We start from the raw sequence: 25,175 nt of genomic DNA on the forward strand, positions 1-25,175 counted from the left end.
TGTAGAGTGATTGGGATATGTTACCATTACAGAGTGATATGGATATGTTACCATTACAGAGTGATTGGGATATGTTACCATTACAGAGTGATTAGGATATGTTACCATTACAGTGTGATTAGGATATGTTACCATTACAGTGTGATTAGGATATGTTACCATTACAGTGTGATTAGGATATGTTACTACTGTGTGGTATTTCACCCAGTAGATATCAGAGTTAATTCATATATAATTTGCTTTAACATTTGTATAAATATTCAGACCCTTTACTTTGTTGAAGCACCTTTGGCAGTCTTTACAGTCTTGAATCTTCTTAGGTATGACGCTACAAGTTTGGCACACCTGTATTTGGGGAGTTCTTCTCATTCTTTTCCATACTTTGCTCCGTTCATCTTTCCCTCAATCCTGTGTAGTCTCCCAGTCGCTGCCACTGAAAAACATCCACACAGCATGATTCTGCCCTCCACCATACTTCACCGTAGGGATGATGCCAGGTTTCCTCCAGATGTGACGCTTGGCATTCAGGCCAAAGTGTTCAATCTTGGTTTCATCGGGCCAGAAAACCTTGTTTCTCATGATCTGAGAGTCCTTTAGGTGCCTTTTGGAAAACTCCAAATGGGCTGTCATGTGCCTTTTTACTGAGGAGTGGCTTCCTTCTGGCCACACAACCATAAAAGTCCTGATTGGTGGAGTGCTGTAGAGATTGTTGCCCTTGTAAAAGGTTCTCCCATCTCCACAGAGGAACTGGACTTCTGTCAGACCTCTGTCAGAGTGACCATTGGTTTCTTGGTCACCTCCCTGACCTCCCTGACCAAGGCTCTTCTTCCCCGATTGCTCAGTTTGACCGGGCAGCCAGCTCTAGGGAGAGTCTTGGTGGTTCCAAACTTACGTCTTTCCCAAATTGGATCCGTTGTTCATACCCCCCAGGGCAATTGAACTTGTTCCAGAGACTGCTCCAAAACACTGCCAGCGGTGAAGAGATATTCAAAGTGGACACCATCCAAATCTTCTGAGTATATTACTTGCTAATGTTCAGTCTCTGGATAATAAAGTAGACAAGCTCAGGGCGAGGATCTACTGTCCATACAGCCAGATGGGTTCTCAGTACATCGCACAGACAGGAATAAAATAACTTTCCCGGGAAGAAGAAAGGTGGGGGTGTATTTTTCATAATGAATAATTAACTGATGGTGTGATTGTGATAACATACAGAAATGCTAGTCCTTTTGTTCACCAAACCTTGAATACCTCACAATCAAATGCCGACTGTATTACCTCCCAAGAGAATTCTCTTCTGTTATAGTCACAGCTGTGTATATTTCCCCTCGAGCCGATACCACGACAGACCTCAAATAACTACACTGGACTTTATGCAAAATTGAAACCACATATGCTGAGGCCACATTTATCATAGCTGGGGATTTTAACAAAGCAAATCTGAGGAAAACGCTACCGAAGTTCTACCGACACATTAACTGCAGTACTATCCCTGGAAAAAAATGGATCACTGCTACTAGTCACTTTAATAACTCTACCTACATGTACGTATTACCTCAATTACCTTGAATCTCCGGTGTGCTCCCCCAGCACATTGACTCTGTACCGGTACCCCCTTGTATATAGTCTCGCTATTGTTATTTTACTGCTACTCTTTAACTACTTGTTACTTTTATTTCTTATTCTTATTCATATTTTTAAACTGCGTTGTTTGTTAGGGGCTTGTAAGTAAGCATTTCACTGTAAGGTCTAATAACATTTGATTTTATTTGCTCAATTCGAAATGCCTACAAAGCCCTCCCCTGACATCCCTTTGGCAAATCTGATGACGACTCCATTTTGCTCCGTCTTTCCTAAAGGCAGAAACTCAAACAGGAAGGACCCTAGCTAAGGTATATTCAACACTGGTCTGACAAATCGTAATTCATGCTTCAAGATTGTTTTGATCACACAGACTGGCATTTGTTCCGGGAAGCCTCTGAGAATAACATAGACGAATACACGGATACAGTGACTGAGTTTATCAGGGAGTGTAGAGGAGATGTTGTACCCACTGTGACTATTAAAACCTACCCCAACCAAAAACCGTGGATAGATGGCAGCATTCGCGTAAAACTGAAAGGGCGAATCACCACATTTAACCATGGCAAGGTGACTGGTAATATGGTTTAATACAAACAGTGTAGTTATTCCCTCCGTAAGGCAATCAAACAGGCAAAACATCAGTACAGAGACAAAATGGAGTCGCAATTCAACAGCTCAGACACGAGACGTATGTGGCAGGGATCTACAGACAATCACGGACTACAAAGGTGAAAACCAGCCACGTTGCGCACACCAACGTATTGCTTCAAGCTAAACACCTTCTTCGCCCGCAATCGAGAGCATCCTGTCGGGCTCTATCACTTCCTGGTACTTCAACTGCACCGCATGCAACCACAGGGCTCTCCAGAGGGTGGTGCGGTCTGCACAACGCATCACTGGGGGAAAACGACCTGGCCTCCAGGACACCTACAGCATCGGATGTTACAGGAAGGACAAAACGATCATCAAGGACAACAATCACCCGAGCCACTGCCTGTTCACCCCGCTATCATCCAGAAGGTGAGGTCAGTACAGGTGCATCAAAGCTGGGACCGAGAGACTGAAAAACAGCTTCTATCTCAAGGCCATCAGACTGTTAAATAGCCATTACTAGGTGGCAATGATTGCACGTTGGTTAATAGGACTGATGGTAACGGCTTCCACCCGGTTATGTAACCCGGCATCTTAGAGGCATTTGAAGTCGGAATTTTACATACACCTTAGCCAAATACATTTAATTTACTCAGATTTTTACAATTCCTGACATTTAATCAGAGTACAAATTCCCTGTTTTAGTAGGAGAAGCTAAATAATATTAATAATAATAACTAGATGTATAATTGAAGTCAGAAGTTTACATACACCTTAGCCAAATACATTTAAACTCAGCTTTTCACAATTCCTGACATTTAATCCTAGTAAAAATTCCCTGTCTTAGGTCAGTTAGGATCACCACTTTATTTTAAGAATGTGAAATGTCAGAATAATGGTAGAGAGAATTATTTATTTCAGTTTTTATTTCTTTCATCACATTCCCAGTGGGTCAGAAGTTTACATACACTCAATTAGTATTTGGTAGCATTGCCTTTAAATTGTTTAACTTTGGTCAAACATTTCGGGTAGTCTTCCACAAGCTTCCCACAATAAGTTGGGTGAATTTTGGCCCATTCCTCCTGACAGAGCTGATGTAAGTCAGGTTTTTTGGCCTCCTTGCTTGCACACGCTTTTTCAGTTCTGCCCACAAATTTTCTATGGGATTGAGGTCAGGGCTTTGTGATGGCCACTCCAATACCTTGACTTTGTTGTCCTTAAGCCATTTTGCCACAATTATGGAAGTATGCTTGGGGTCATTGTCCATTTGGAAGACCCATTTGCAACCAAGCTTTAACTTTAAAGTTTAACTTTAAGCTTGAACTTTAACTGATGTCTTGAGATGTTGCTTCAATATATCCACATAATTTCCCTCCCTGATGATGCCATCTATTTTGTGAAGTGCACCAGTCCCTCCTGCAGCAAAGCACCCCCACAACATGATGCTGCCACCCCCGTGCTTCACGGTTGGGATGGTGTTCTTCGGCTTGCAAGCCTCCCCTTTTTTCCTCCAAACATAACGACGATCATTATGGCCAAACAGTTCTATTTTGTTTCATCAGACCAGAGGACATTTCTCCAAAAAGTACAATCTTTGTCCCCATGTGCAGTTGCAAACCGTAGTCTGGCTTTTTAATGGCAGTTTTGGAGCAGTGGCTTCTTCCTTGCTGAGCGGCCTTTCAGGTTATGTCGATATAAGACTCGTTTTACTGTGAATATAAATACTTTTGTACCTGTTTCCTCCAGCATCTTCATAAGGTCCTTTGCTGTTGGTCTGGGATTGATTTGCACTTTTTGCACCAAAGTTTGTTCATCTCTAGGAGACAGAACCCATCACCTGCCTGAGCGGTCTGACGGCTGTGGTCCCATGGTGTTTATACTTACTATTGTTTGGGCAGATGAACGTGGTGCCTTCAGGCGTTTGGAAATTGCTCCCAAGGATCAACCAGACTTGTGGAGGTCTGTTTGAATTGTTTTTCTGAGGTCTTGTCTGATTTTTTTTTATTTTCCCATGATGTCAAGCAAAGAGGCACTGAGTTTGAATTAGCCTATCAGAAGCTTCTAAAGCCATGACACCATTTTCTGGAATTTTCCAAGCTGTTTAAAGGCACAGTCAACTTAGTGTATGTAAACTTCTGACCCACTGGAATTGTGATACAGTGAATAATCTGTCTGTAAACAATTGTTGGGAAGATTACTTGTCATGCACAAAGTAGATGTCCTAACAGACTTGCCAAAACTATAGTTTGTTAACAAGAATTTTGTGAAGTGGTTGAAAAACGAGTTTTAATGACTCCAACCTAAGTGTATGTAAACTTCCGACTTCAACTGTACCTGTACTCTCAGCTCTTCCGTTTCTCAGAGTCAGCCTTGCAAGCAGGCACAGATGCGAGCATTTAATTTATGATTTAGTGAAGTCCTCCTTGACAAGCTGTTCCACATCTTCACCACTGTATCTTATGTCATTGAATCAATGAACAGCCGTGGGTTGTGATGAGTTAAAACAGGCTACTGTTTCTATAGCAAACGATGTTTACAGAGAAGTGTTGTGCCCAATAATATATGGCTGTGATGAATTCCTTGGTTTCAGTAATGGACCACAATGCTGCTGTTGAAACCAAGTAGCTGATTCCAGACCTGCTGCTGTTGAAACCAAGCAGCTGATTCCAGACCTGCTGCTGTTGAAACCAAGCAGCTGATTCCAGACAGTGCTACTGTTGAAACCAAGCAGCTGATTCCAGACCGTGCTACTGTTGAAACCAAGCAGCTGATTCCAGACCGTGCTACTGTTGAAACCAAGCAGCTGATTCCAGATCGTGCTACTGTTGAAACCAAGCAGCGGATTCCAGACTGTGCTACTGTTGAAACCAAGCAGCTGATTCCAGACCGTGCTACTGTTGAAACCAAGCAGCTGATTCCAGACCGTGCTACTGTTGAAACCAAGCAGCTGATTCCAGATCGTGCTACTGTTGAAACCAAGCAGCTGATTCCAGACCTGCTACTGTTGAAACCAAGCAGCTGATTCCAGACCTGCTGCTGTTTCAGTCAGACCAGACAGTGGTGTTGACAGAGAGACGTTGGAGTTAGAGGAGGGAGATGATATTGTATGGCAGCACCAGTCTGTTATGGATAAACCATGCAGCTGTTTCCAGAACGTGTTGACAGAGATAAAGAGGAGGCCTGCTGCTCACTAATCCTGATGAGCTGCACCTTTAATTAACAAACCAGACCACCCGTTCAATTATTTATTAATCAGATCCCACGCTGAGCCTGACTGGGTCCTTGTAGACACACAGGCAGGCAGGCAGGCAGGCAGGCAGGCAGGCAGGCAGGCTGGCTGGCTGGCTGGCTGGCTGGCTGGCTGGCTGGCTGGCTGGCTGGCTGGCTGGCTGGCTGGCTGGCTGGCTGGCTGGCTCCTCTGGCTGGCTGTGGTACAGACTGACTTCTGACTAGCACTGATTCAGCCTTTTTTCTGTACTCTACTGTACTGTCAGAGAAGGGAGAATGAAGGATTTGTCATTAGGGAATACTGTACTGTCAGAGAAGGGAGAATGAAGGATTTGTCATTAGGGAATACTGTACTGTCAGAGAAGGGAGAATTAAGGATTTGTCATTAGGGAATACTGTACTGTCAGAGAAGGGAGAATAGGCTTCTGATTTGTTACTTCATTATAGAGTATCTCTGTCTATCTCTGTGCAGATGTTTTCAATCAAGAAGAGGAATTAACATTTACATGACTGATGATTACTTAATGGTGCCGTAGAGTATGGCTGCCGTTTTATTGTCTCTCAACCAACCGTCCTATCTTGTTAGTTTTTTCGCATTGTTTGTAACTTATTTTGTACATAATGTTGCTGCTACCGTCTCTTATGACCTAAAAGAGCTTCTGGACGTCAGAACAGAGATTTCTCACCTTGAATTGGACAAAAATAAAATATGAGTTGGACGAAAGGGATTTACACCTGAACAGGCCCTCATCCCCGTCATTCGAAGGAGAAAGAGACGGATGTTTTGTGGAAAGAGACTGTGCGGCCAGGCACAACTCCAACACCATCATTAAGTTTGCCGATGACACAACAGGGTCCTGATCACCGACAACGACAAGACAGCCTATAGGGAGGAGGTCAGAGACCTGGCCGTGTGGTGCCAGGACAAGACAAAGGAGATGATTGTGGACTACAGGAAAAGGAGGACCGAGCATGCCCCCATTCTCATCGACAGGGCTGTGGTGGAGCTGGTTGAGAGCTTCAAGTTCCTTGGCATCCACATCACCAACACAATAACATGGTCCAAGTACACCAAGACAGTCGTGAAGAGGGCACCACAAAACCTATTCCACATCAAGAGACTGAAAATATTTGTCATGGGTCCTCAGATCCTCAAAAGGTGATACAGCTGCACCATTGAGACGCATCCTGACGTGTTGCATCACTGCCTGGTATGGCAACTGCTCAGCCTCCGACCGCAAGGCACTACAGAGGGTACTGCGTATGGCCCAGTATCACTGGGGCCAAGCTTCCTGCCATCCAGGACCTCTATACCAGGCGGTGTCAGAGGAAGGCCCTAAAATCTGTCCAAGACTCAAGACTCAACCCTTGTCAAAGACTGTTCTTTCTGCTACTGCACGGCAAGCGGTACCGAGTGCCAAGTCTAGGTCCAATCGGCTTCTAAACAGCTTCTACCCCCAAGCCATAAGACTCCTGAACATCTAATCAAATGGGTACCCAGACTATTCACATTGCCCCACCCTCTTCTACACTGCTGCTACTCTCTATTATTGTCTATGCAAAGTCACTTTAATAACTCTAAATATATGTACATATTAACTCAATTACCTCGACTAGCCTGTACCTCTGCACATTGACTCTGTACCAGTACCCCCTGTATATAGCCTCCACACTGACTCTGTACCGGTACCCCCTGTATATAGCCTCCACATTGACTCTGTACCGGTACCCCCTGTATATAGCCTCCACTTGGACTCTGCACCGGTACCCCCTGTATATAGTCTCCACATTGACTCTGTACCGGTACCCCCTGTATATAGCCTCCACTTGGACTCTGCACTGGTACCCCCTGTATATAGCCTCCACATTGACTCTGTACCGGTACCCCCTGTATATAGCCTCCACATTGACTCTGTACCGGTACCCCCTGTATATATCCTCCACATTGACTCTGTGCTGGTATCCTCTGTTTATAGCCTCCACATTGACTCTGTACCGGTACCCCCTGTATATAGCCTCCACTTGGACTCTGCACCGGTACCCCCTGTATATAGTCTCCACAGCTATATACAGCAACTCAACATGGCAGCAGCACAACATAACAACAACATGGTAGCAACTCAACATGACAGCACAACATAACAACAACATGGTAGCAACTCAACATGGCAGCAGAACAACATAACAACATGGTAGCACCTCAACATGGTAGCATCACAACATAACAACATGGTAGCACCTCAACATGGCAGCAGCACAACATAACAACATGGTAGCACCTCAACATGGCAGCAGCACAACATAACAACATGGTAGCACCTCAACATGGCAGCAGCACAACATAACAACATGGTAGCAACTCAACATGGCAGCAGCACAACATAACAACATGGTAGCACCTCAACATGGCAGCAGCACAAAATAACAACATGGTAGCACCTCAACATGGTAAGTAAGGTAGAGACAACAATACATCACACAAAGCAGCCACAACAGTCAGTAAGGTAGAGACAACAATACATCACACAAAGCAGCCACAACAGTCAGTAAGGTAGAGACAACAATACATCACACAAAGCAGCCACAACAGTCAGTAAGGTAGAGACAACAATACATCACACAAAGCAGCCACAACGGTCAGTAGAGACAACAATACATCACACAAAGCAGCCACAACAGTCAGTAAGGTAGAGACAACAATACATCACACAAAGCAGCCACAACAGTCAGTAAGGTAGAGACAACAATACATCACACAAAGCAGCCACAACGGTCAGTAAGAGTGTCCATGATACTCTGCTCAGAGACAGAGACTAATGATCTGGGAAAAAAACTCCTGGTCTTATAGTGATGAAGCAGGTTGGATTGATGAAGCAGGTTAGATTGATGAAGCAGGTTGGATTGATGAAGCAGGTTGGAGTGATGAAGCAGGTTGGAGTGAAGAAGCAGGTTGGATTGATGAAGCAGGTTGGAGTGATGAAGCAGGTTGGAGTGATGAAGCAGGTTGGAGTGATGAAGCAGGTTGTAGTGATGTAGCAGGTTGGAGTGATGAAGCAGGTTGGAGTGATGAAGCAGGTTGGAGTGATGAAGCAGGTTGGATTGATGAAGCAGGTTGGAGTGATGAAGCAGGTTGGAGTGATGAAGCAGGTTGGAGTGATGAAGCAGGTTGGATTTGGTGTTCAGGTTTTTTTGGAAATGCTCTCTGCTGTTATCTCCAACTCATATTAGACATCACAGAACCAAATGAATGTTCCACGGTTATGTTTTGCTACCTACCTTATCTGTCATCATGACTCACAGTTATCAACTGGCTCCGGAAGCTTACACCTGAAACATTCTGACTGCTTCCCAAATGGCACCCTATTCCCTATATAGTGCACTACTTTAGACCAGAGCCATATGGAACCCTATTCCCTATATAGTGCACTACTTAGACCAGAGACCTATTCCCTATATATAGTGCACTACTTTAGACCAGAGCCATATGGAACCCTATTCCCTATATATAGTGCACTACTTTAAACCAGAGCCCTATGGAACCCTATTCCCTATATAGTGTACTACTTTAGACCAGAGCCCTATGGAACCCTATTCCCTGTATAGTGCACTACTTTAGACCAGAACCATTTGGCACCCTATTCCCTATATATAGTGCACTACTTTAGACCAGAGCCATATGGAACCCTATTCCCTATATATAGTGCACTACTTTAAACCAGAGCCCTATGGAACCCTATTCCCTATATAGTGTACTACTTTAGACCAGAGCCCTATGGAACCCTATTCCCTGTATAGTGCACTACTTTAGACCAGAGCCATTTGGCACCCTATTCCCTATATAGTGCACTACTTTAGACCAGAGCCCTAAGCGGATAGTGCACTATATAAGAAATAGGGTGCTATTTGAGACATACCCACTGTAATATTTCACCTCGCTGAACACACCCCTACTTCCACAATGCTTCATGTTGATTGGCTCTCCCTCTCTGAGTGGGCGTGTCTCTGTCATAGCAACTGGTTTGATGTAACTCCGCTGTCTAAATCAAAACAGAGTTGAGCCTGAAACTAATACCTGTTGGAATATGCTGCTCTCTCTTGATGCTATTACTGAAGAGAAGAATGGCAGTTAAATGTGTGATGGCTTCTATCGGTGGAGAGAAGGCAACGAGAGAGTGAAGGGGAGAGAATCTGTGGTGTGTGGTTGTGATGTGTTGATAATGTGTGAGTGTGAAGTTGTGATGTGTCTATAATATGTGAGTTTTTAGTTGTACTTTTCAAGCTCATTAGATGAATCTCACTGGGACCTAACTTGTCTCCTCTCACACATACAGTATGTTGTAGCCATATTGTTGTACAGTAGCCATGTTGTTGTTGTACAGTAGCCATGTTGTTGTAGTACAGTAGCCATGTTGCAGTACAGTAGCCATGTTGTTGTAGTACAGTAGCCATGTTGTTGTACAGTAGCCATGTTGTTGTAGTACAGTAGCCATGTTGTTGTAGTACAGTAGCCATGTTGCAGTACAGTAGCCATGTTGTTGTAGTACAGTAGCCATGTTGTTGTACAGTAGCCATGTTGTTGTAGTACAGTAGCCATGTTGTTGTTTAGTAGCCATGTTGTTGTACAGTAGCCATGTTGTTGTACAGTAGCCATGTTGTTGTAGTACAGTAGCCATGTTGTAGTACAGTAGCCATGTTGTTGTAGTACAGTAGCCATGTTGTAGTACAGTAGCCATGTTGTTGTAGTACAGTAGCCATGTTGTTGTAGTACAGTAGCCATGTTGTTGTACAGTAGCCATGTTGTTGTAGTACAGTAGCCATGTTGTTGTTTAGTAGCCATGTTGTTGTACAGTAGCCATGTTGTTGTAGTACAGTAGCCATGTTGTAGTACAGTAGCCATGTTGTTGTACAGTAGCCATGTTGTTGTAGTACAGTAGCCATGTTGCAGTACAGTAGCCATGTTGTTGTAGTACAGTAGCCATGTTGTAGTACAGTAGCCATGTTGTTGTTGTACAGTAGCCATGTTGTTGTACAGTAGCCATGTTGTTGTAGTACAGTAGCCATGTTGTTGTTGTACAGTAGCCATGTTGTGATAGTACAGTAGCCATGTTGTGATAGTACAGTAGCCATGTTGTGATAGTACAGTAGCCATGTTGTTGTAGTACAGTAGCCATGTTGTTGTAGTACAGTAGCCATGTTGTTGTACAGTAGCCATGTTGTTGTTGTACAGTAGCCATGTTGTTGTACAGTAGCCATGTTGTGAGTGTGTGTAGTTGTACTGTGTCATACTGGATGGCTAGTAGTGTCACTTCAACATGTTTACTATACTGGATGGCTAGTAGTGTCACTTAAGTATGTTTACTATTCTGGGTGGCTAGTAGTGTCACTTTAGTATGTTTACTATAGTGAATGGCTAGTAGTTTCACTTTAGTATGTTTACTATACTAGATGGCTAGTAGTGTCACTTAAGTTTGTTTACTATAATGGATAGCTAGTAGTGTCACTTTAGTATGTTTACTATAGTGGATAGCTAGTAGTGTCACTTTAGTATGTTTACTATACTAGATGGCTAGTAGTGTCACTTAAGTTTGTTTACTATAATGGATAGCTAGTAGTGTCACTTTAGTATGTTTACTATAGTGGATAGCTAGTAGTGTCACTTTAGTATGTTTACTATAGTGGTTAGCTAGTAGTGTCACTTTAGTATGTTTACTATAGTGGATAGCTAGTAGTGTCACTTTAGTATGTTTACTATAGTGGATGGCTAATATGTTTGTTGCTCCTGGCTCAGCTGTGGTTGTAGTTTCCACCAGCATGTTCTGTTGGTAGTTACCGACCGACCCCATGTTGTGAATAGATCTGTTCTGCTGTCTAACACTGCGTGTGTATGTGTGAGGGAGAAGGAGAGAGGGAGAGATGGAGGTGGAGAGAGAGGAGAGCATACAGTATGTAAATTGAGAGAGAGAGAGAGGGCGAGAGAGAGAGAGAGGGAGAGCGAGAAGGAGGGAGAGCGAGAAGGAGGGAGGGGAGAGACATACAAAGAGAGAGGGGGGAGAGATAGAGAGATACAAAGAGAGAGGGGGGAGAGATAGAGTGTGTGCGAGAGAGTGATTGACAGTAAACTGTTGTTGTCATGGGTGTCAACATTTCCTCAGTGTGTTGGGGGGGTGTACAGACTATGATTAACACACTGTGTGTGTGTGTGGCCCAGTGTGTGTGTGTGGAGAGTGGAGTCCATCTCTCTCATCCTCGTCCACACCACCTGCACCATGTGGTTTTTCTACAGAAAGAATAACAAGCTTCCGAAGCGGGCTCGGGCCTACATGTGAGTCTGACCACTGGTGTGTGTGTGTGTGTGTGTGTGTGTGTGTGTGTGTGTGTGTGTGTGTGTGTGTGTGTGTGTCCGGGACTACATGTGAGTCTGACCACTGGTGTGTGTGTGTGTGTGTGTGTGTGTGTGTGTGTGTGTGTGTGTGTGTGTGTGTGTGTGTGTGTGTGTGTGTGTGTGTGTGTGTGTGTGTCCGGGACTACATGTGAGTCTGACCACTGGTGTGTGTGTGTGTGTGTGTGTGTGTCCGGGACTACATGTGAGTCCGACACTGTGTGTGTGTGTGTGTGTGTGTGTGTGTGTGTGTGTGTGTGTGTGTGTGTGTGTGTGTCAGTACTAATCCGTCAGTACTAATCCATCAGTACTAATCCATCAGTACTAATCCATCAGTACTAATCCATCAGTACTAATCCATCAGTACTAATCAGTCAGTACTAATCTGTCAGTACTAATCCATCAGTACTAATCCATCAGTACTAATCCATCAGTACTAATCCGTCAGTACTAATCCGTCAGTACTAATCCATCAGTACTAATCCATCAGTACTAATCCATCAGTACTAATCCGTCAGTACTAATCCATCAGTACTAATCCATCAGTACTAATCCATCAGTACTAATCAGTCAGTACTAATCCATCAGTACTAACCCATCAGTACTAACCCGTGTCATATAAAGATGGGCATCATGTGTAGATTCCACATCACCCTCGTATCCTACTCTCTCTAGGTATGTTCTAGTCTAGATGTGGTTGTTGTGTCTCTAGGTGTCTCTAGGTATGTCCTGGTCTAGATGTGGATATTGAGTATTCTGCCATATTAAATCCAATAAGGACGACTGAAAACACCAGCTCAAATACTCAGATTACTGGTCTTTCCTCTGCTGTCCTACCTATCCCCTCATTCATATTGAAACCAATTGTCCTCTACTCTCTCTCTCCCCCCCCCCATCTCCCTCTATCTCCCTCTCCCTATCTCCCTCTCTGTCTCTCTCTCTCTCCCCCTCTCCCTCTCCCTCTCCCTCTCTCTCTGTCTCTCCTTCTAGTGTGGAAGAGCCTCACCGTGACGACACAGGCAGTTTCTCCGACAGCACCTGTAGACAGGGACCCTACCTGAGCAGCTCTGATCATCGCTACAACAGTGGCCCCGGCCCACTGGGCCACCACCCCCAGGGCCACCCGGTGGCCCCCCCTAGCCCTGCCTCCCTGGCCTGGGCCCAGAGGACCTGGCACCAGCCTGCCAGCCTGGCACTCCGGAAGCAGGAGGAGGAGGACAACAGGCGCTGCAAAGCCCTGTCCGACAGCTATGAGCTCTCCACAGACCTACAGGACAAGAAGGTGTTTTTTCCATTTTGTAACTTTTTTTAAGGCCCGATATCAAGGTGCTTTAGTCCAAGACTAGGCTTAATCTGTGTCCTGACAGTTGTTGTTTTCTAATTTGTTATTTGTTATATTCTGAATGCATACAGTATGCGTAATAGACTGTTGCTGATTCTGCTGATGTTGTATTCTATGATGTCATGTATTCTGTTGCTGATTCTGCTGATGTTGTATTCTATGTTGTTATGTATTCTGTTGCTGTGTGACATAATGAAGACAAATTAGTGAACATAACCCTGGTTCAGGTCCTTTTCAACAGAAACTAAAGAACATCCTTTCAAAACAGAGGCTATAGAGATGTCCCTTAAGAACCAATTTGTATAGGGTTGCTATGGCAATATTCCCTTACAAAGCTCCCCTAATCTCCAGCTCTGTCATTGTTCCTTTCCACTTCCTTCTGCTCTCTCATTGGTCCTTTACACTTCCCCCTACACTCTGATTGGTCCTTTCCAATTCCCCCTACTCACTGATTGATCCGTTCCACTTCCTCTTGCTCTCTCATTGGTCCTTTACACTTCCCCCTACACTCTGATTGGTCCTTTCCAATTCCCCCTACTCACTGATTGATCCGTTCCACTTCCTCTTGCTCTCTCATTGGTCCTTTCCACTTCCCCCTGCTCTCTGATTGGTTCTCTCCACTTCCTCCCACTCTCTCATTGGTTCTGTCCACACTTCCTGTTTCCTGTCAGGTGGAGATGCTGGAGAGGAAGTACGGAGGGTACTTGCTCAGTCGGCAGGCGGCGCGCACCATCCAGACGGCGTTCCGTCAGTACCGCATGAACAAGAACTTTGAGCAGCTACGAAGCTCCGCCTCCGAGAGCCGGATGACTCAACGTATCATCCTGTCTGACATGAGACTGCAGTACTCGTTTGACGAGCGGCAGGGCCAGCCCCAGGGCCAAGGGGTTCAGCAGGGACAGAGGTATCCTCACCCTGGAGGCCACCCTGGGGATGAAGAGATGCAGGCCGGGTCTCCTCCACGCGGTGAGGGGGACAGAGAGGAGTACACATACCTGGACGAGACCTTCTCCAAACAGGTGAGAGTTAGTAACATACCTGGACGAGACCTTCTCCAAACAGGTGAGAGTTAGTAACATACCTGGACGAGACCTTCTCCAAACAGGTGAGAGTTAGTAACATACCTGGACGAGACCTTCTCCAAACAGGTGAGAGTTAGTAACACACCTGGACGAGACCTTCTCCAAACAGATGAGAGTTAGTAACACACCTGGACGAGACCTTCTCCAAACAGGTGAGAGTTAGTAACACACCTGGACGAGACCTTCTCCAAACAGGTGAGAGTTAGTAATATACCTGGACGAGACCTTCTCCAAACAGGTGAGAGCTAGTAACATACCTGGACAAGACCTTCTCCAAACAGGTGAGAGTTAGTAACATACCTGGACGAGACCTTCACCAAACAGGTGAGAGTTAGTAACACACCTGGACGAGACCTTCTCCAAACAGGTGAGAGTTAGTAACATACCTGGACGAGACCTTCTCCAAAAGATAATTTCTCAGGTCACGGTAACTCTCTTGTGTGACTCTCCGTTCTGTCTTTATCCAACCTGTGTGACTCTCCGTTCTGTCTTTATCCTACCTGTGTGACTCTCCGTTCTGTCTTTATCCAACCTGTGTGACTCTCCGTTCTGTCTTTATCCTACATGTGTGACTCTCCGTTCTGTCTTTATCCAACCTGTGTGACTCTCCGTTCTGTCTTTATCCAACCTGTGTGACTCTCCGTTCTGTCTTTATCCAACCTGTGTGACTCTCCGTTCTGTCTTTATCCAACCTGTGTGACTCTCCGTTCTGTCTTTATCCAACCTGTGTGACTCTCCGTTCTGTCTTTATCCAACCTGTGTGACTCTCCGTTCTGTCTTTTCCAACCTGTGTGACTCTCCGTTCTGTCTTTATCCAACCTGTGTGACTCTCCGTTCTGTCTTTATCCAACCTGTGTGTGTTGTAGGTGAAGTCCCTGGCTGACTCCATTGATGACACCCTGACCTGTCAGTCTGGTGTGGAAGACGGTCAGCAGGAGGAGGAGGAAGAGGAGGAGGAAGGTGACGGAGACGAGACAGGGGTGGAGGTGGACGACTTTGGAGAGTGTGTTTGGAGGCCCAGGGAGGGAGACAGACAGAGGGATGGAGGAAGAGGAGGAGTGGGAGGAAGAGTAGTAGGAGGAGGAGGAGAGAGACAGAGCATGCACGAAGAAAGCACAGCCACCTCCTACAACGACGTGACCCTCTACATGGATGGCAGGCTCTCGTCCTCTCCCCTGTCCTTGGACCGGGCCCCCAGCAGCCCAGATACAGAGTACTGGAGCCCTGGAGTGTGTGGCGGCAGGGTGGGGGGAGGGGAAAACAGCCGGGACACAGAGGGAGGGGGCAACAGTAACAGACGACACAGCACCCCCTGTACAGAGTGTAGAGACTACAGCCTGAGAGAAGCTCACCTACCCCTGTTGACCCTCGAACCCCTGAGCGACAGCTCTGTTGATATGAATGACCGCTCGGGCTCTATAGGCCGACAGGTCTACGAGACAGACCCAGGGGGAGGAGTTGGTGGAGGGGGGTCGCCTCAGGGCACAATTAAACATAACCCCCACCCAAAGCCTCACCCCAACCCCAACGGGCGTGCTGTCCCCATACCTCCCCAGGCCCAAGGCCAGACTCGTACTGTGCTCCCTCACCACCCCCACCCCTCGGCCATCCCCTCCCACCTGCCCTACCATACCATCCTACACCACCACCATCAGCTCCCATATTACCCTCTACACCCCCACCACCCGCACCCCAATACCCCCTCCTCCTCCTCTCAGTCCCCCCAGGGACCACCCCTCACCCCCCTATTTTCCTCCTCATCAGCCACACTGCCCCCTGGTGGCCAGGAGCAGGTCTGCTGTTCTGACGGAGACAACGACTCTCTCAGCTCCACCACCAACTCTAACGACACCATCAACTGCTCCTCCGGGTCCTCATCGCGCGACAGCCTCCGGGAGCCCCTCCCACCGCTCGGGAAACAGACCTATCAGAGAGAAAGCAGACACAGCTGGGATAACCCCGCCTCTAACAATGACGTGGTGCAGAGACGACAGTACCGCATCGGACTCAACCTGTTCAACAAGTAGGTTAGACAGTACCGCATCGGACTCAACCTGTTCAACAAGTAGGTTAGACAGTACCGCATCGGACTCAACCTGTTCAACTAGTAGGTTAGACAGTACCGCATCGGACTCAACCTGTTCAACTAGTAGGTTAGACAGTACCGCATCGGACTCAACCTGTTCAACTAGTAGGTTAGACAGTACCGCATCGGACTCAACCTGTTCAACTAGTAGGTTAGACAGTACCGCATCGGACTCAACCTTTTGTAAGTTATATAGTACCTCATCGAACTCAACCTCTAGTAAGTTAGATAGTACCTCATCGAACTCAACCTTTAGTAAGTTAAATAGTACCTCATCGAACTCAACCTTTAGTAAGTTAGACAGTACTGCATCGGACTCAACCTCCTGTAAGTTGGACAGTACCTCATCAGACTCAAACTCTAGTAAGTTAGATAGTTCCTCATCAAACTCAACCTTTAGTACACTTTAGTACACTGTGAGAGACGGAATCTTGAACTTCGTAGTCATGGATGAACAGGGAACGTCATCTTGAACTTCTTCCATTTTCTAATAATTGCGCCAACAGTTGTTGCCTTCTCACCAAGCTGCTTGCCTATTGTCCTGTAGCCCATCCCAGCCTTGTGCAGGTCTACAATTTTATTCCTGATGTCCTTACACAGCTCTCTGGTCTTGGCCGTTGTGGAGAGGTTGGAGTCTGTTTGATTGAGTGTGTGGACAGGTGTCTTTTATACAGGTAACGAGCTCAAACAGGTGCAGTTAATACAGGTAATGAGTGGAGAACAGGAGGGCTTCTTAAAGAAAAACTAACAGGTCTGTGAGAGACGGAATTCTTACTGGTTGGTAGGTGATCAAATACTTATGTCATGAAAAAAAATGCAAATTAATTAGTTAAAAATCATACAATGTGATTTTCTGGATTTTTGTTTTAGATTCCGTCTCTCACAGTTGAAGTGTACCTATGATAAAAATTACAGACCTCTACATGCTTTGTAAGTAGGAAAACCTGCTAAATCAGCAGTGTATCAAATACTTGTTCTCCCCACTGTAGGTCCTGGATGGCAGGAAGCTTGGCCCTAGTGACATACTGGGCTGTAGGCACTATCCTCTGTTGCGCCTTGTGGTTGGATGCCGAGCAATTGCCATACCAGGTGGTGATGCAACCGGTCAGGATGCTCTCGGTGGTGCAGCTGTAGAACTTTGAGGATCTGGGGACCCAACAACCCTGCAGCTATAGACACGCCCTAACAACCCTGCAGCTGTAGACACGCCCTAACAACCCTGCAGCTATAGACACGCCCTAACAACCTTGCAGCGATAGACACACCCTAACAACCCTGCAGCGATAGACACACCCTAACAACCCTGCAGCTATAGACACACCCTAACAACCCTGCAGCGATAGACACACCCTAACAACCCTGCAGCGATAGACACGCCCTAACAACCCTGCAGCTATAGACACGCCCTAACAACCCTGCAGCGATAGACACGCCCTAACAACCCTGCAGCGATAGACACGCCCTAACAACCCTGCAGCGAAAGACACGCCCTAACAACCCTGCAGCGATAGACACACCCTAACAACCCTGCAGCGATAGACACGCCCTAACAACCCTGCAGCGATAGACACACCCTAACAACCCTGCAGCGATAGACACACCCTAACAACCCTGCAGCGATAGACACACCCTAACAACCCTGCAGCTATAGACACGCCCTAACAACCCTGCAGCGATAGACACGCCCTTACAAACCTGCAGCGATAGACACGCCCTAACAACCCTGCAACGATAGACACACCCTAACAACCCTGCAGCGATAGACACGCCCTAACAACCCTGCAGCGATAGACACGCCCTAACAACCCTGCAGCGATAGACACGCCCTAACAACCCTGCAGCTATAGACACGCCCTAACAACCCTGCAGCTATAGACACGCCCTAACAACCCTGCAGCTATAGACACGCCCTAACAACCCTGCAGCGATAGACACGCCCTAACAACCCTGCAGCGATAGACACACCCTAACAACCCTGCAGCGATAGACATGCCCTAACAACCCTGCAGCGATAGACACACCCTAACAACCCTGCAGCGATAGACACACCCTAACAACCCTGCAGCGATAGACACACCCTAACAACCCTGCAGCGATAGACACACCCTAACAACCCCGCAGCGATAGACACACCCTAACAACCCTGCAGCTATAGACACACCCTTACAACCCTGCAGCGATAGACACACCCTTACAACCCTGCAGCTATAGACACGCCCTAACAACCCTGCAGCGATAGACACACCCTTACAACCCTGCAGCTATAGACACGCCCTTACAACCCTGCAGCTATAGACACGCCCTAACAACCCTGCAGCGATAGACACACCCTAACAAACCTGCAGCGATAGACACACCCTAACAACCGTGCAGCGATAGACACACCCTAACAACCCTGCAGCTATAGACACACCCTTACAACCCTGCAGCGATAGACACACCCTAACAACCCTGCAGCGATAGACACACCCTAAAAACCCTGCAGCTATAGACACACCCTAACAACCCTGCAGCTATTGACACACCCTAACAACCCTGCAGCGATAGACACGCCCTAACAACCCTGCAGCGATAGACACGCGCTAACAACCCTGCAGCGATAGACACGCCCTAACAACCCTGCAGCGATAGACACACCCTAACAACCCTGCAGCGATAGACACTCCCTAACAACCCTGCAGCTATAGACACATCCTAACAACCCTGCAGCGATAGACACACCCTAACAACCCTGCAGCGATAGACACACCCTAACAACCCTGCAGCGATAGACACACCCTAACAACCCTGCAGCTATAGACACGCCCTAACAACCCTGCAGCGATAGACACGCCCTAACAACCCTGCAGCGATAGACACGCCCTAACAACCCTGCAGCGATAGACACGCCCCAACAACCCTGCAGCTATAGACACGCCCTAACAACCCTGCAGCGATAGACACGCCCTAACAACCCTGCAGCTATAGACACGCCCTAACAACCCTGCAGCGAAAGACACGCCCTAACAACCCTGCAGCGATAGACACACCCTAACAACCCTGCAGCGATAGACACGCCCTAACAACCCTGCAGCGATAGACACACCCTAACAACCCTGCAGCGATAGACACACCCTAACAACCCTGCAGCTATAGACACGCCCTAACAACCCTGCAGCTATAGACACACCCTAACAACCCTGCAGCGATAGACACACCCTAACAACCCTGCAGCGATAGACACGCCCTAACAACCCTGCAGCTATAGACACACCCTAACAACCCTGCAGCGATAGACACGCCCTAACAACCCTGCAGCGATAGACACGCCCTAACAACCCTGCAGCGAAAGACACGCCCTAACAACCCTGCAGCGATAGACACACCCTAACAACCCTGCAGCGATAGACACGCCCTAACAACCCTGCAGCGATAGACACACCCTAACAACCCTGCAGCGATAGACACACCCTAACAACCCTGCAGCTATAGACACGCCCTAACAACCCTGCAGCGATAGACACGCCCTTACAAACCTGCAGCGATAGACACGCCCTAACAACCCTGCAACGATAGACACACCCTAACAACCCTGCAGCGATAGACACGCCCTAACAACCCTGCAACGATAGACACGCCCTAACAACCCTGCAGCGATAGACACGCCCTAACAACCCTGCAGCGATAGACACGCCCTAACAACCCTGCAGCGATAGACACGCCCTAACAACCCTGCAGCTATAGACACGCCCTAACAACCCTGCAGCGATAGACACGCCCTAACAACCCTGCAGCGATAGACACACCCTAACAACCCTGCAGCGATAGACATGCCCTAACAACCCTGCAGCGATAGACACACCCTAACAACCCTGCAGCGATAGACACACCCTAACAACCCTGCAGCGATAGACACACCCTAACAACCCTGCAGCGATAGACACACCCTAACAACCCCGCAGCGATAGACACACCCTAACAACCCTGCAGCTATAGACACACCCTTACAACCCTGCAGCGATAGACACACCCTTACAACCCTGCAGCTATAGACACGCCCTAACAACCCTGCAGCGATAGACACACCCTTACAACCCTGCAGCTATAGACACGCCCTTACAACCCTGCAGCTATAGACACGCCCTAACAACCCTGCAGCGATAGACACACCCTAACAAACCTGCAGCGATAGACACACCCTAACAACCGTGCAGCGATAGACACACCCTAACAACCCTGCAGCTATAGACACACCCTTCCAACCCTGCAGCGATAGACACACCCTAACAACCCTGCAGCGATAGACACACCCTAAAAACCCTGCAGCTATAGACACACCCTTACAACCCTGCAGCGATAGACACACCCTAACAACCCTGCAGCTATTGACACACCCTAACAACCCTGCAGCGATAGACACGCCCTAACAACCCTGCAGCGATAGACACGCGCTAACAACCCTGCAGCGATAGACACGCCCTAACAACCCTGCAGCGATAGACACACCCTAACAACCCTGCAGCGATAGACACTCCCTAACAACCCTGCAGCTATAGACACATCCTAACAACCCTGCAGCGATAGACACACCCTAACAACCCTGCAGCGATAGACACACCCTAACAACCCTGCAGCGATAGACACACCCTAACAACCCTGCAGCGATAGACAAACCCTAACAACCCTGCAGCTATAGACACGCCCTAACAACCCTGCAGCGATAGACACGCCCTAACAACCCTGCAGCGATAGACACGCCCTAACAACCCTGCAGCTATAGACACACCCTTACAACCCTGCAGCGATAGACACACCCTTACAACCCTGCAGCTATAGACACGCCCTAACAACCCTGCAGCGATAGACACACCCTTACAACCCTGCAGCTATAGACACGCCCTTACAACCCTGCAGCTATAGACACGCCCTAACAACCCTGCAGCGATAGACACACCCTAACAACCCTGCAGCGATAGACACACCCTAACAACCGTGCAGCGATAGACACACCCTAACAACCCTGCAGCTATAGACACACCCTTACAACCCTGCAGCGATAGACACACCCTAACAACCCTGCAGCGATAGACACACCCTAAAAACCCTGCAGCTATAGACACACCCTTACAACCCTGCAGCGATAGACACACCCTAACAACCCTGCAGCTATTGACACACCCTAACAACCCTGCAGCTATAGACACACCCTAACAACCCTGCAGCGATAGACACGCCCTAACAACCCTGCAGCGATAGACACACCCTAACAACCCTGCAGCGATAGACACGCCCTAACAACCCTGCAGCGATAGACACGCCCTAACAACCCTGCAGCGATAGACACGCCCTAACAACCCTGCAGCGATAGACACACCCTAACAACCCTGCAGCGATAGACACTCCCTAACAACCCTGCAGCTATAGACACATCCTAACAACCCTGCAGCGATAGACACACCCTAACAACCCTGCAGCGATAGACACACCCTAACAACCCTGCAGCGATAGACACACACTAACAACCCTGCAGCGATAGACACACCCTAACAACCCTGCAGCTATAGACACGCCCTAACAACCCTGCAGCGATAGACACACCCTAACAACCCTGCAGCGATAGACACGCCCTAACAACCCTGCAGCGATAGACACGCCCTAACAACCCTGCAGCGATAGACACGCCCTAACAACCCTGCAGCGATAGACACACCCTAACAACCCTGCAGCTATAGACACGCCCTAACAACCCTGCAGCGATAGACACGCCCCAACAACCCTGCAGCGATAGACACGCCCTAACAACCCTGCAGCGATAGACACGCCCTAACAACCCTGCAGCGATAGACACGCCCTAACAACCCTGCAGCGATAGACACACCCTAACAACCCTGCAGCTATAGACACGCCCTAACAACCCTGCAGCGATAGACACGCCCCAACAACCCTGCAGCTATAGACACGCCCTAACAACCCTGCAGCGAAAGACACGCCCTAACAACCCTGCAGCGATAGACACACCCTAACAACCCTGCAGCGATAGACACGCCCTAACAACCCTGCAGCGATAGACACACCCTAACAACCCTGCAGCGATAGACACACCCTAACAACCCTGCAGCTATAGACACGCCCTAACAACCCTGCAGCGATAGACACGCCCTTACAAACCTGCAGCGATAGACACGCCCTAACAACCCTGCAACGATAGACACGCCCTAACAACCCTGCAGCGATAGACACGCCCTAACAACCCTGCAGCGATAGACACGCCCTAACAACCCTGCAGCGATAGACACGCCCTAACAACCCTGCAGCTATAGACACGCCCTAACAACCCTGCAGCTATAGACACGCCCTAACAACCCTGCAGCGATAGACACGCCCTAACAACCCTGCAGCGATAGACACGCCCTAACAACCCTGCAGCGATAGACACACCCTAACAACCCTGCAGCGATAGACACGCCCTAACAACCCTGCAGCTATAGACACGCCCTAACAACCCTGCAGCTATAGACACGCCCTAACAACCCTGCAGCGATAGACACGCCCTAACAACCCTGCAGCGATAGACACGCCCTAACAACTCTGCAGCGATAGACACGCCCTAATAACCCTGCAGCGATAGACACACCCTAACAACCCTGCAGCGATAGACACTCCCTAACAACCCTGCAGCGATAGACACGCCCTAACAACCCTGCAGCGATAGACACGCCCTAACAACCCTGCAGCGATAGACACGCCCTAACAACCCTGCAGCGATAGACACGCCCTAACAACCCTGCAGCGATAGACACGCCCTAACAACCCTGCAGCTATAGACACGCCCTAACAACCCTGCAGCGATAGACACGCCCTAACAACCCTGCAGCTATAGACACGCCCTAACAACCCTGCAGCGATAGACACACCCTAACAACCCTGCAGCTATAGACACGCCCTAACAACCCTGCAGCGATAGATACGCCCTAAAAACCCTGCAGCGATAGACACGCCCTAACAACCCTGCAGCGATAGACACACCCTAACAACCCTGCAGCTATAGACACGCCCTAACAACCCTGCAGCGATAGACACGCCCTAACAACCCTGCAGCTATAGACACGCCCTAACAACCCTGCAGCGATAGACACGCCCTAACAACCCTGCAGCTATAGACACACCCTAACAACCCTGCAGCGATAGACACGCCCTAACAACCCTGCAGATATAGACACGCCCTAACAACCCTGCAGCGATAGACACGCCCTAACAACCCTGCATCTATAGACACGCCCTAACAACCCTTCAGCGATAGACACGCCCTAACAACCCTGCAGCGATAGACACGCCCTAACAACCCTGCAGCGATAGACACGCCCTAACAAACCTGCAGCGATAGACACGCCCTAACAACCCTGCAGCTATAGACACGCCCTAACAGCCCTGCAGCGATAGACACGCCCTAACAACCCTGCAGCTATAGACACGCCCTAACAACCCTGCAGCGATAGACACACCCTTACAACCCTGCAGCTATAGACACGCCCTAACAACCCTGCAGCGATAGACACGCCCTATCAACCCTGCAGCGATAGACACGCCCTAACAACCCTGCAGCGATAGACACGCCCTAACAACCCTGCAGCAATAGACACACCCTAACAACCCTGCAGCTTTAGACACGTCCTAACAACCCTGCAGCGATAGACACGCCCTTACAAACCTGCAGCGATAGACACGCCCTAACAACCCTGCAGCGATAGACACACCCTAACAACCCTGCAGCGATAGACACGCCCTAACAACCCTGCAGCGATAGACACGCCCTAACAGCCCTGCAGCGATAGACACACCCTAACAACCCTGCAGCGATAGACACACCCTAACAACCCTGCAGCGATAGACACACCCTAACAACCCTGCAGCGATAGACACTCCCTAACAACCCTGCAGCGATAGACACGCCCTAACAACCCTGCAGCGATAGACACGCCCTAACAACCCTGCAGCGATAGACACGCCCTAACAACCCTGCAGCGATAGACACGCCCTAACAACCCTGCAGCGATAGACACGCCCTAACAACCCTGCAGCTATAGACACGCCCTAACAACCCTGCAGCGATAGACACGCCCTAACAACCCTGCAGCTATAGACACGCCCTAACAACCCTGCAGCGATAGACACACCCTAACAACCCTGCAGCTATAGACACGCCCTAACAACCCTGCAGCGATAGATACGCCCTAAAAACCCTGCAGCGATAGACACGCCCTAACAACCCTGCAGCGATAGACACACCCTAACAACCCTGCAGCTATAGACACGCCCTAACAACCCTGCAGCGATAGACACGCCCTAACAACCCTGCAGCTATAGACACGCCCTAACAACCCTGCAGCGATAGACACGCCCTTACAAACCTGCAGCGATAGACACGCCCTAACAACCCTGCAGCGATAGACACACCCTAACAACCCTGCAGCGATAGACACGCCCTAACAACCCTGCAGCGATAGACACGCCCTAACAGCCCTGCAGCGATAGACACACCCTAACAACCCTGCAGCGATAGACACACCCTAACAACCCTGCAGCGATAGACACACCCTAACAACCCTGCAGCGATAGACACTCCCTAACAACCCTGCAGCGATAGACACGCCCTAACAACCCTGCAGCGATAGACACGCCCTAACAACCCTGCAGCGATAGACACGCCCTAACAACCCTGCAGCGATAGACACGCCCTAACAACCCTGCAGCGATAGACACGCCCTAACAACCCTGCAGCTATAGACACGCCCTAACAACCCTGCAGCGATAGACACGCCCTAACAACCCTGCAGCTATAGACACGCCCTAACAACCCTGCAGCGATAGACACACCCTAACAACCCTGCAGCTATAGACACGCCC

At 48.4% G+C, this 25,175-nt stretch overlaps 1 protein-coding gene across 1 annotated transcript in view; it reads left to right on the forward strand.

Moving 5' to 3' along the window:
* LOC110491184 (IQ motif and SEC7 domain-containing protein 1) overlaps nt 1-25,175 on the forward strand; it is a 78,716-nt gene that overhangs the window by 17,765 nt on the left and 35,776 nt on the right. Inside the window, exons 2-4 of the mRNA XM_090204042.1 lie at nt 12,773-13,064; nt 13,796-14,143; nt 15,073-16,229. Of these exons, the coding sequence (XP_090060168.1) occupies nt 12,773-13,064; nt 13,796-14,143; nt 15,073-16,229 (1,797 nt within the window). The remainder of the gene's footprint in view (nt 1-12,772; nt 13,065-13,795; nt 14,144-15,072; nt 16,230-25,175) is intronic.

Source organism: Oncorhynchus mykiss, chromosome 16, assembly GCF_057628025.1.
Source record: "Oncorhynchus mykiss isolate SJ-2025 chromosome 16, ASM5762802v1, whole genome shotgun sequence".
NCBI lineage: Eukaryota > Metazoa > Chordata > Actinopteri > Salmoniformes > Salmonidae > Oncorhynchus > Oncorhynchus mykiss.